The sequence below is a fragment of the Rutidosis leptorrhynchoides genome, chromosome 10 (genome assembly GCF_046630445.1).
Source record: "Rutidosis leptorrhynchoides isolate AG116_Rl617_1_P2 chromosome 10, CSIRO_AGI_Rlap_v1, whole genome shotgun sequence".
NCBI classification, from domain to species: Eukaryota; Viridiplantae; Streptophyta; class Magnoliopsida; order Asterales; family Asteraceae; genus Rutidosis; species Rutidosis leptorrhynchoides.
Window position 1 is genome coordinate 144,462,430 of NC_092342.1, and position 13,723 is coordinate 144,476,152.

The window sequence follows — 13,723 nt, forward strand, 5'->3', positions numbered from 1 at the left end:
TATTCTTCTCATATACTCAGGATCTCATAAAGGACAACTAGATTGAAATGAGATACGTTCAATCAACAACTCTGCTGATCTTTATACCAAAGCACTGTCAACTACTATTTTCAGAACACACGTTCACAATATTGACATGAAACATGTTCAAAAGATGTTAAATCTCAATGATGTCTACTTGAGGGGGAGTCAACTCTATGCTGCACTCTTTTTCCCTTAGCTAAAGTTTTTTCCCACCGAGTTTTCTTTAACAAGGTTTTTAACGAGGCAGTACTAGTTGATCTCTAATGAAAATAAATTATCATTCAAGGGGAAGTGTTATGATATTAAAGTCAAAAGTGGGTGGCTGCTAATTTATATCACACTCCACAAAAGTCCAATATTGAGATTAATTTATAATGCATATCTCGTGAATGTACAGTAAATTAAGTGCTATAAATATGCACCGATGAATGTAAATCAGGTGTACCGTTTCTAATATACTTATACAAGTATTATACTTCTTTCTCTCATATAATTTCTACTCTTATATTATAAGAAGTTTGTATCTAGATTAGTATACTAAAAGTTGTTATAAACAACTAAATTACAACAAAAACTATATTGTTGCCGTTAGCCATTTAAGAATTTTCATCACTAACAAGTTATATTTTGTCGATACGATTTTACACGATACAAAACATATATCTTAATTATTAGTACGATCGCTCGTATTCGAAACTTGGATTGTGATTGGTCACTTCATATAACTTCAGAGGCCTATTTGTTTAATCTATACAATTCTTGTTCGTACAAACCTAATGTATTTGAAGTTTTCAACAAAGACACAAAGTTGTATACTATTTGTGTTTGATTGTAAGATTGCTAGAGATTTATGGAGACGTTTACGAGTTTGGGTGGATGTGTCAATACCGGAGTTCAATGAATGGTCGGAGTGGATCATATGGTTCGATAGTTGGCATGAAAGATCGGTCACCAAGGAAAGGCTATATTCTATTGTGGCGTCGCATGTTTGGCACATATAGAGGTATATAAATAGTGTTTTGTTCCAAAGTCAGCCGATGCAAAAAAATTTGTTATTTGATTCGATTTGTTTTATGTCTTTCGTGTGGTATAGTAGTAGAAAAAAAATTTGATATAAATTGGAACTCTTGACTTACAAAGCCGTTGTAATGTTTGGCTTATTCCTAGCTCCTTGCTATGTAGGTTCTTATTTTAATAAAGTTGAGCTGTTAAAAAAAAAAAAATTTTGTGTTGCTTGTAACATAAGATGTATGATACAACCTTATATGATTTGAAATGAAGTCTAGATTAGACTGTGATCCACAAGACGAAATTCCTTTTTTAATTAGAAATAAAAGTATTTGAAATTGTTTACTTAGAAGTAAATAAAAATGTTTATGAAAGTTATACGCTTGTGGTGGAATATGCTCACTAAATCCATCTACTAAGCATCTAACAACGTGCAAGTTATAAATTGGGCACATGCTAGCAAATAGTTTGGGAGACATGACAAAGATTCCACAAAGGGAGACATGACAAAGAAAAAAAAAAGTCAATGTTTGTATGCAAACGTCGGTTCGAACTACGGAAGAAATGGGAGTGATATGTACACAACATCTTTTTGTTATGTACACAACCAACATGCTTTACAGCGTTGTACTGTATAACACAGTAAAGCATGTTGGTTGTGTACATAATAAAAAGAGGTTGTGTACATATCATCACCCCGGAAGAAACGGTGGAGTTGTGGAGGGGAGTGAAAGAACAGGAGACTTTGACTCCCCATGCTAAAGGATCATCAAGTTGGCTTTCAAAAATAATTATTACACTTGTGCATGAATTAATCCGACTGCCTATTCAAATTTTCCAAAAGTTTATGAATCTCTTCTATATGATCATTCGTTTTCTCACCAGCAACAAACTCGTTAACAATACCACCAACCTCAATCGAACTGCACCCAGGTACTTTATCCAGCCCTCGTTTTTTCATCAACTTTCTAGTCCGTTGCAAGCCATCAACATCATCCGTACTTGAATACAAATTTGACATAAGCACATACACCCCACTATCGTTTTCCAATTCCATCAATCTTTCTGCTGCGATACGTGCAAATTCTATCTGTTTATAGCCCTCGCAAGCACTTAAAAAAGCTCGCCACGCCACTGCTTTACCTTTCGGGCTACAATAATTTGGCATTCTTTCAATTATACTTTTGGCTTCTATAAATAAACCAGCTCTCGAAAGCAGATCAATGATACATATATAGTGTTCCGTTTTTGGGTTGATACTGTACACGTCACACATTTTATTGAAAATTTTTAGACCTTCATGTTCCATACCCGAATAACTACAAGCAGTAAAAACAGCAATGAAAGTGATATCATCCGGTTTAACTCCAGTCATTTCCATTTTTGAAAATAATCTAAGCGCTCGTAATCCTTCCCCGTGTATAGCTAGACCCGATATCATCACATTCCAACAAATAGTATCTCTCTCAGACATTTCATCGAACACCTTTTCAGCTACATCCAACTTCCCACATTTACAATACATATCCATCAATGCAGTACCCAATTTCAAACTACATTTCAAGTTCATCTCATCCACTAGCTTATAAATCCAAATCCCAATTTCAAGCGTTCCTAGATAAGCACAAGCGCCAAGTACACTCACGAGTATCGCCTCATCGGGTATGATGCTCGTGGATTGCATTAACCGAAACATCTCTAACCCCTCTTTAAAACAGTTATTCTGCACGTACCCGGAAACCATAGCACCCCAAACTCCCCTATCCTTAACCGGCGCTTCATCAAACACTAATCTCGCCACCTCAACATCTCCAACTTTCGCATACCCAGATATCAAAACAGTCCAAGAAACAACACAATGCTTCGGCATTTCATCAAACACGTGGCGTGCATCCAACACTTTGCCAAAAAAACAATACATCATCATCAATGTATTTCCCACAAACCTGTCAAACACAAGCCCTAGTTTCACACAATGTCCATGAACCATCTCTCCAAGGCTCAAACTTTCACCATACACACAACCTTTCAATACATAAGGAAGTGTATAATTATCAGGATAGATACAGTTTTCAAACAACTTTTTGTACAAGTGAAACAACATGTTTAATTCTTTTTGAAGTAGGCAAGCTTTAAGCATGGTGTTATACAAGATAATAGAAGGCTGTTGTACATGTTTTAATATACTCAATCCATGTGATAAGGAACCAATGTTAGGATAATGATGAGGTTGAGAGCAGAAAGCTAGTAATCTGCTTAAAGTGTAATGGTTTTGTGAAAGGCCACATGTGATTGATTGAGCATGAACTTGTGTTAGTTGTTTCATGTTTTTACATTTTTCTAGTAGCCTAAGACATCTTGTTGTTGTTGACATTAGGTCCCTTGCATGATTTTCAAAAGTTAATGGAAATACATAGTTGGTGAACCAAGAAGCTCTTATTAAACCTCCACAAATCGACTCAAATAAATGGTTAAACCTCAAGATGTGCTTCTAATGAGCTTTGAATTTAAAATCACTTGTAAAAACATATAAATCTCGTGACTCAAGTAGCCAGAGTTTATTTCTTTGTAAAAACATATAAATAAATGTCAAGGGAAATGCTAACGTAGATTAGGTATCATTTCTGTATAACACTGTAAGTGAAAAAAGTTTGTCTTTAAAACCGTAGTTATCTTTATGTGATTATTTGTAGACCATTTTTTAGCATATTACGAATTGCGAGTATATTTTACAGTGTTATAAGAGTACAAATAAGTGGCACCGAACTGATTGCATACAAATTCATCCTCTATTTATATTGGTTTCGTAGAGTGAACTCACATTGGTGTTCGCATTGGTTCTTATTCGGTGAAAAGTCCTTGACAAACTTGGACACTCGGTACATAATTTTATGTTTACAATGTGGTTCATGTACTGGGAAACAGACTTAAAGTTATCAATATGTTCTCCGACTCCGTTTAAACAAATCGTTTATGAACTCGAATGATATGATTGAAGAAGATTTAAGAGATATAAATATCAATAAATGTCATTATATAATGGGACGGCAAAGCCATCAAAACTACATACTATACAATTAATTTCCTTTGGAACTTTAGTATTCAAGATTATAAGCTATAAAACACTGCAACAAAATGAGTTTAGAATTTCTTGTATAAAAGAGAGTTTCCACCTAATGCTTGTTTTCGTGGAGGCAAATTGTAAACCAACTGTCAACTATTCACTAGACTAGATAGATCCAGCACCCAAACTGATTAAAACAGGAAATCAGAGTCCGAGAGTTCAAGTACTTTGTGAATACCAATCGGGTTCACACCAGGCTTAAATGCATTCCCTTCAATATACCTGTATTATCAATAACATGAAAAACAAATCACTTTTATTCCACCCATAGATCCAAACAAGTAACAAGAGTTTGATTAGTGTACAGGCCAGGCTGGGTTGACCCAAAATTTTTACAAGACTTCTATAAGTAAAATCTGAATCAGCCTGGTCATGAGTAAATGGGTTAATATTGACACCCCTACTAGGCAGCCCACATGTGTAGGCTTCAGCCTTACATTATCCACTAAAGTATACTGGAAATTTCTTAAAAGTGATATTGGAAGAAGCAAATGAGATGAGTAGACTTACAATTCTTTCAAATAAGGATGTTTGTAAAAGGCATCTGGAATCCTGCCACTAAACTGATTGTGATCCAGGTACCTGAAATATTGGACCAATGTCAAATTATAACTTTGGCGAAGGATATAATTTTCAATAATAAGTTTGGTATACTCTACTTAAGCAATAACATGAATTTGATCATTTATCTTGCCAAAGTACGTGATTATTTGCTTATAAGATCATAATAAGGTCAATTGCATGAACTTGTTATAAGTATTTGAAGTATATCCTTACAGAAAGACAACAAAGTTTGTACTCCAGCTATCTTTTGATGAAATGCAACAAGGGATAAGCAAACTTACAAGTAAGTTAATTTGGGGATATGAGCAAGTCCAGAAGGTACTATCCCAGACATTTTGTTGTAGGATAAATGCCTGAAACCACCAAAATATACATCGGTATCAGCTTACTAGAAAAATCAACATTTAAAAAAATATAGGAGTATTTCATATGCAATACTCACAAAATCTCCAGTTTGGTCAAGTTTGCAAGCTGCGCCGGAATACCTCCCGTCAGATAGTTGTTATTTAGATAACTGCAAAAGCCCATTACAAAGGTATATAAAACCTTTAAACCAACAATAACAGATGGATCTAGAGAAGCCAATTTTAAACGGCTAATGGGTCAAACAAGTACAATTACAATAACGAGCTTAAAAAGAAAACAACTTTTTAATGGCAGATGAAAATGGTCATACATGTTGCGAAGAGCTGGAAAACATCCTTCTATACGTATCAGTTCCCTAATAGTTCCAACCAAGTGATTATCACCAACATCCCTACAAAGTATAAACCCAGTATGTCATTCAGATCATTAAACAGATTCATATTTGCAAGATTAACAGATAGCTGGTGGTGATAATATAAACAGTACAGATGGCGCAGATTTTGTAAGGAACCCAATTCTGCTGGAATACGCCCAATGAACTTATTTTGGTGCAGATGAAGATACTGTAGATCTGGAAGATTAGCAAGCTCCCTGGGTATTTCCCCTTTGAAGCTATTGAAACTCAGGTACCTGTATCCACATGAGTAATTAATACAATCAGTTGTTCATCTCTTTAATAGTATTAAAAAAAAAAAAAAAAAAAAAAAACACTTACAGATGAGTCAACTTCTTTAGTTCACCTATTTCAGGAGGAATGACATCCTGCAGCTTATTCCACCTCAAATTACTGAAAAGAAACAATACCAATTGATAAAAAGTGTCATTCATTAGCTATATGCAAAAGCATCCCAATAACTGATATAAGGTATCAAGGTAAAACATAATACAGTATTTTAAGCCGCTTTAAACGCCCGATTTGAGGTGGGATTGGTCCTGTCAACTTATTGTTATGAAGATCCCTGCCAATGACAATGAAAAAACAAGTACAATAAGAACACATATCCAAGCCAAATCATTAATCCAAATGACAGTATTGATATCCGGTGTTAATTTTAGACAAGGTTGTAAAACTCGCGACTCGGGGAGTACTCGGCAGGAGGTTTTTGAGGAGTAATCGGCGACTCGGGGAGTACTCGGGGGAGTAATCGGATGTTGACTTTCGTTGACTTTTTAAGATAAATATATATATTTTGATAATATATAAATAACAGGGACTGTTATTGTCATTTTTATCAAAGGTTCAAGAGTGATTATCAAATTTATTCTTATTATTAACGTTTGGTAATAGTTGAGGGGCTGTTAGTGTCATTTGATAAAGAAAAAGAAATTATTAAAATATTTAAAATATCACTTTTTATCAAGTGTCTAAGATCTGTACATCTTCCCAGATCTAAAATTCAGACACGCTTCCTTCCCTTTATTCATATACAGTGTCAACTATACAAGAAGCTGTGGTCTTCCTTAATTCACGACAGGTTTCACCTTGCTCCTTCTTCCTTTTCCTTTTCTTGCTCTCCTTCCTCCTCTTTAAATATTTCAGGCAAGATCTGAGTTTTTCCGATGTCATTGACCACCGTTTGACCGGCGTTGACCGGCGTTGACCGAGTAATTGGGCGAGTTAGACACCGATTTCTCGTTTTGATCTTCCAGCCGATTAATCGCCGATTACTCGGCCGAGTAGGCCGAGTTTTGCAACACTGATTTTAGATGTAAATTAATAAGGAACGAGAGTAGTACAGCCTAGTAAGATCCAGCAGGTTGGTTACAGCAGTAGGAAAAGGGCCAACAATTGAGACCGCATATACTTCCCTGCAACATAATCGAATCCAAAATACACAAATTTAGAATATGCAAGATCCAATGCGCAATGCCAAAACTTAATGAAGCATAGATGAATCAACATTGTGTAGTTAACACTTACAGTTCTGTAACGACTCTATAATCACCTAATGTGGAGCATTTGACACCAGACCAAGCCGGTAAATCACCGTCTCCACATGGATCATCTCCAACCCATGCATACACCACTCTCCATCCAAGTGATGCTTTTATTTCATTAAGAGCTTTCACTACACACAATATATATATATATATATATATATATATATATATATATATATATATATATATATATATATATATATATATATATATATATATATATATAAATACTCTTATCAAACAATAAGTTAAATACACCTATATAACACCAACATTTTTCAATTTCAATTTCAATTTTAGCCCTAATTATGTGTATCATCAAATTTTGCCTAACATTGTGAGATCTAAGAGCAATTTGCATCAAAATACACAGATCTAACCAACAAAATCATAAACAAACTGCTTTAAATTCGAGTATTAACTGTCAAATCAGCTGTCATATCTTACGGATCTAGAGAATATATACACAATAAATATATATGATCATGAGTCACCAACAGAAAACGTAACAGAAGATTTGGGGGATTACCGTCTCGTTTTAGGGTTTTGCAGTGTACAGGAACGTTGATTAGGCATAGTAGTAATGCAATTAGTGATAATCGAATACGCGGCAGCATTGTAGATGATCAATTGGAATATGATTATTTTGGTTGCAGAATTTTAAATTATCATTCGTTCGTGTGTTTGTGTGTGTAAATCAAGTAGAGATAGAATTATAGATTATAGATACAGATCAAAGAGATAGATACATGCGATCTAGTGAGGGGAGTTGTTGGAGTGTGAGTTTATTCTTTATTTGGCAGGGCAGTGATATAACGCGTAAAGTCGTCGGTGGATCTTGCAATTCCTATTCACTCATGTTTTGAATACATACATGTATATACATGTTTTATGTTCAACAAATACATAACGGTATACTTACCAAACTGGCCCGGTAACTTTTAACTTATAGCTAATAGTTGATAGCTTTTTAATTATATTTTAGTGTTTGACATAGTAGTTTTTTAAATATATTTTAGTGTTTTCGACTAGTGATTTCGATCACTGATTTCAACCTGCGTTTTCGTCTCAAGTTTTTTGGTGCGCGTTCTCGTCGGGCATTTTGGGCGGGCGTTGTTGGCGCGCGTTCTCGGAGCTCGTTCTCGCCGTGCGTTCTCACTGCGCATTTTTCGAGACGCGTTTTCCGAAGAAATTCATCAAAAAATACAAACAAGAACAATTTTACTAGCCTTACCCAACGGACCCGGGTTTTGATCTAACCTTACCCGGGTCTCGACCCAACCCGTTCGACCCATTTTATATCTAACTCATTTCGACCCATGACCCGTTTCGACCCTAACTTATTTGACCTTTGACCCAACTCAACCCATCGCGATCCGCTTGTCAGGCATAGTGTTAACTATAAATCAAATAAAATTATACACCCTTTATAAAATTTATGAAAAAAAAACAAAAAACAAAAAACAAAAAAATAACAGTAAAAGGAACTACCGATGACCCCATAGTTCACTTTATATATGAATATATCACTAACATCTGAATTCTGAAGGTCACTTTATTTACTAAAATGTTGCAAAGATCTCTTCACACACAAAATGATGTTTTCGTAGTTTTTGTTTTAACGAGTTGTTTTCCTTGGAGCCCATATATAATCTAATAGACGGTTGACTGAAATGTCCAAACTGACCCGTTTTTAAAGTCAACCTTCCAGAGCTTGCAAGCTGGACGTGCAATTATATACCATTTTCTTCCCTAGATGCGTATAAGTAACATGACAGTTTAATCAATTAAAAACCATCATTTAGAGACTTATAATATTGCTTAATCATACCATATTAATGGAAATAATTAAAGCAGAGAGAAATAAATTCAATTGGTACAATTTTGTTCTGTAATAATTGTAATTCATGGAAAACAACTTTGATGAAAATGAAGTCATAGTAGAGATTCAGGGTGTTGAACACAAGTCCAACTCAAGTGATCAAAATGTGAAGATTTTGGATTTTGACCCAACACCAAAATGTGAAGATCAAGATCAAGATCAAGGTCTCAGATCAAGGAAAAAATCTTTGGATATTGAAATACCAAACAATAACGTCGATGAGGCTGAGTCATCCAAAGTCCCACTCACCCCAAGAGTAGATCATCATGAATATGAAGATTATGATGATGATGATGATGAAGATGAAGATGATATATATCGTACTGAAGTTACCAAGGCTAGAAAAACAAGAAAACTGTATAAGAAAATCAAGATTTTGTTTTCTATCAAGTTGAGTTTATTTTTTCGTAACAACAGTAGCTTTAATTCTAAGCAAAACTACGGATAAACTGGAGAATATCGAGTTTTTGAGTTTGGATTTATGGAAATGGTGCGTATTAATATTGGCAATATTATGCTGTCAGTTTATATCAGGTTGGTTTACAACTGCATTACTTTTTTTGATTGAAAAACAATTCTTGATTAAAAAGAAAGTTCAGTACTTTATTCATAGTCTGCGAAAAAGCCTTCGAGTTTTTATTTGGATTGCTTTAATTCTAGTAACATGGTGTGTATTGGTCAACAAAGGTGTTGATAGATCAAGACATAAACCCAAGGTTTTAAAGTATATTACAAGGGGAATTGTTTCTTTTCTTGTTGTTTCTAGTATTTGGATACTTAGAACTTTGTTGGTAAAAATCATAAGTTCTTCGGTTTATGTTAGTCGTTACTTTGATAGAATTCAAGATCATGTTTATAGTTTCGACGTTCTTAGGACCCTTTTAGGGCCTCCATTAGTTAGGAGCTCAAAAAGCTATAGCGATCGTATGTCACCAAGATTTTTACAGTCGCCGGAATATGAAAGTGATACTACTACAAAGGAAGGGGATGGTAAAAAGAAGAAAAAGGTTATTGATAGGCTAAAGATCAGGAGATTAAATCGTAACAATGTATCTGTTTGGACAATGAGAGAGTTAATTAAAGTTGTGTCGGATTCTGAATTTCGTAGTGATATTAATAGTTGTTGGCATGCAAAACAGTGTGCTCGTTCTGCATTTGAAAATGTAGCTAGACGTGGGAAGAAGTAAGATTAATCTTAATCACGCAGTATCTTGATCTTTCAGTCCATTCAGTATCTAACTTAATGTATTTTATATGTTGTTTAATCATTGTCTTTACATATATGAATGAACTAGGTACATCGAGATAGATGATTTCTCATGCTTTATGAGCGAAAATGAAGCGATTACTGTGTTTTGTTTGATAGAAGGGGCACAGGGAACTGCTGGAAAAATCACTAAAAAGTCATTTAAAAATTGGGTGGTGAATTTGTATGAGGATCAACGTCGTCTCGCGTGTTCTTTAGATGACACAAAATTAGCCCTAAAGGAGCTAAACAAGTTTGTTACTGTGATTACTGTATTTGTGCTGATAATCGTCTGGTTAATTATCACCAAGATTGCTACAACCGAAGTGTTGCTTTTCATCTCTTCTCAGTTCTTACTTTTAGTTTTCACATTCGGGGCGACTGCTAAATCAACATTCGAGTCTATAATATTTGTGTTTGTGAAACACCCTTTCGACATTGGTGATCGATGTGTCATTGATGGTGTCCAAGTAAACTTACTTTACTTAACCTACTTCAAACAATCCCGTGACTATACTAGACAAACGGGTCGGGTTGGGTCGAGATCTTGATGGGTTTGGATTAGAACGGATCATGGGTCAAACAGGTAGGATTTTTTTAGATAGGTCAAATGGATCCGGTCGGGTTGGGTCGATACCCGTATCTCGAATTTCCTTAAACTATTAAAACTTCTAGATAATAATATATTAGAGATCTTGTAAAGACCCGTTGGACCCAATGGCGAGTCTAACGTTTGACCCGTGGTGTCACGGGACACCACTAGTTTAAGAATTTTGTTTAGAAAATATCCTTTAAAATGTATAGGACACCACTAAATTTAATTACGGGATCCCATATATTTTTCGAATTTATAGTATTTCCTTTAAACTCTATAGCATACCACTAAATTTAACTAGTCGGATCTCATATATACTTGGAATTTTTTTTTATTTTTTTAAAGGTAAACAACTATTAAAATAATATTCAAATATAATTGTTACTAGAAAAAAACCAGGACCCCATTGTATTTCATTCCTGGAATCGCCACTGGTTGGACCTTATATATATTTGATAGGCTTCATATGGGTCTAAACTGGACCCATTCTTTAATTTTATTATGGACTCAACTGGTTAAATTCCTTGGCCAATGGACCCATTTTTCAAGCTATGGATTTCAATTGCTATGTATACTCGTGACCCATCATGTGGTTTGGGCCGGTCATGATATACTCACAAAAAGCTCTCAGGTTCAAACCTTATTATACAACTACTCCCCTTCCCACGTAGCCTAAAGGGAAAATCTTGTCCGTTTACAAACAGTACTCTGCATCTTGACACTTACCTAGATACTGTGTTGTTTTACTTATATATTCAGGCTATCATAGAAGAAGTAAACATTATGACAACTGTCAGTACTGAGATACGACAATGAGAAGATTTACTACCCAAATTCAGTTTGGCTACAAAATCCATCAGCAATTTCAACAGAAGCCCAGACATGAAGGATTGCGTGGACTTCGATTTGGATGTATCCACTTCACAAGAGATAATTCAAGTTCTAACAACTAGAATTCAACAGTATGTCAACTCTGCTTCTATAGCTATATCTTATTATTATGAATGGTCTAGTTGTGGTGCAGTTTTAATATTATATTGAGGGCAGTAAGATTTTGATTTATGTATGTAATGTAACTTGTGATGTAAAATTACAGATACATAGAAGAGAAACCTGAATTTTGGTATCCAAGCCCAATTGTTAGGGTCAGGGAGATTCAGGATGTGAACAAGATGAAAATGAGCCTCTACGTAACTCATACAATCAACTTTCAGGACTACGAAGAAAAGTGTCGCAGATTATCAATGCTCGTAATGCAGCTGAAGAAGATCTTCAAAGATCTTGATATCACGTCCCATTTTATTTCCCCGAGAAACGACACTTTGGGGCTTGAGTAACGTGTTAATCGGTAAAGGAACCTACCCATGTCCTCGTATAAGACGTTTTAATTTCCTTTACCCCTACCACAAAAGTCTTAGTTAGTATCGTTACGTTATCCCAACGACATACTTTTCATTTACTCAACGATGTGAGATCGGGTTTGCACACGACAAAAGAAGTTCGATTTCCCTCTGTCCTGCTCTGCTACATGTATGGATAAGTAATTACCTCAACAACTTACTTTTCTTTTACTCATCATACATTCTCACAGCAAAAATGTATTTCATATGTTAGCCAAACAGATTGAAGGAGCTTATTTATATTGATAAGTAATTCGCAATCCTTAAGCAAATCAAAGTGAGCTTTTACCCTGGTATTTGATACATATATAGTTATATACTCATTATTATTACTAAATATAATATACAATAATCTAATCTAATTACTTCAACCATGTTTTGACTTTTAAAAATATTTTAATTTAATTTTCACTTAATTTTTCTATTTGTGTTACATAATCATTAAATTAATGAAAATTATATCAATGACAACAAATTTGAAACCCCACTCAATTCATATAACTTTAATCAATGAAAAAAAATTTAAACTTAATCCATTCATATAACTTTCATCAAGAATATTACTTACAGAACACAAATAGGGATATTTAAAGTTAAAATTAAAAAGGATATATATATATATATATATATATATATATATATATATATATATATATATATATATATATATATATATATATTTTTTTTTTCAAAAATCTCATGTTGTTTACGTCTTCTGTTTCCATTTTTTACAAGATTTTAATTGCAATAAAAATATTATGATGATTGTGACATGAAATGGATCATGAACTTCATGACCTGTCAATAAATTCATCTATACGGCAATACGTTAACTGGCATAAAAATTAACCAAGATATAGTTTAAAGGGAGGATATGAGAAATAAAGTCAAAAAACAGCAAACTCTTCATTCATTGGCATACAAACTATTTACACGAGCAAATTTGATATAGTTTTGGTAAATAGCCATATCAAAAGACCATTTTACCCTCTTCTAAAATGAACTCTTATTTCATCAATATAGTTGCATTACCACCATTCTCATGAAAGCTTCAAATATAAATGCAACTCATGGACTTCTCTTGATACCATGTACTTAAACCCCTATTCGCAAAATGAACGGTACAACTAGTATAGCTACTAGTACTACTACACAACAAATCACTATTTCCATACTCGTTTTTGCTTCTTCCAGACCAACAATATCATATATCAGTATATCAACTTACTCCATCTTTGCATCTACTTCATCAATGGAGTGCCAATTTAAAAACAAGAACTGACAATAGTAATAATATCTGAAAAGAAACAAATTCGGTTGCCGGAAAAACAAACTAACTGTAATAACTACTTTGATCATGGAGTTCAAGAAAATATGTAAGAACTAAAAAGATAGAAATTTGAATGGTGAAGTGAAATGGGTTTTGTCAATTATGAAGTGGGTTGGGTCCAGAAGGGACTAATCTTTTCGATACACCGTATCTTGTATCGATTTCATCGTCAATTGGTGGTGGTGGCGGCGGCGAATGGTGGTGTTGCGGTGGCGGGCAATGTGAATTACACAAACATGATGG

The 13,723-nt window shown here is 34.3% G+C and overlaps 2 protein-coding genes and 1 pseudogene across 2 annotated transcripts; 1 reads left to right on the plus strand and 2 right to left on the minus strand.

Annotated features, from left to right (window-relative positions):
* Window positions 1-1,806: 1,806 nt before the first annotated feature.
* Window positions 1,807-3,586, minus strand: LOC139873591 (pentatricopeptide repeat-containing protein At5g43790-like). The gene has a single exon (XM_071861528.1). It carries the CDS (start codon window positions 3,404-3,406, stop codon window positions 1,844-1,846), a length of 1,563 nt encoding a protein of 520 aa, XP_071717629.1. The 5' UTR covers window positions 3,407-3,586; the 3' UTR covers window positions 1,807-1,843.
* A 480-nt stretch (window positions 3,587-4,066) lies between these two features.
* Window positions 4,067-7,852, minus strand: LOC139872629 (uncharacterized). Its single transcript, XM_071860541.1, has 11 exons — window positions 7,557-7,852; window positions 7,008-7,155; window positions 6,824-6,895; window positions 5,974-6,045; window positions 5,802-5,873; window positions 5,573-5,716; window positions 5,397-5,477; window positions 5,163-5,234; window positions 5,002-5,073; window positions 4,667-4,738; window positions 4,067-4,378 (listed from the first exon to the last, which is right to left on the minus strand). The coding sequence occupies exons 1-11, from the start codon at window positions 7,642-7,644 to the stop codon at window positions 4,288-4,290; spliced, it is 984 nt and encodes a 327-aa protein (XP_071716642.1). The 5' UTR covers window positions 7,645-7,852; the 3' UTR covers window positions 4,067-4,287.
* A 1,082-nt stretch (window positions 7,853-8,934) lies between these two features.
* Window positions 8,935-12,087, plus strand: LOC139870670 (mechanosensitive ion channel protein 10-like; annotated as a pseudogene).
* Window positions 12,088-13,723: the final 1,636 nt, after the last annotated feature.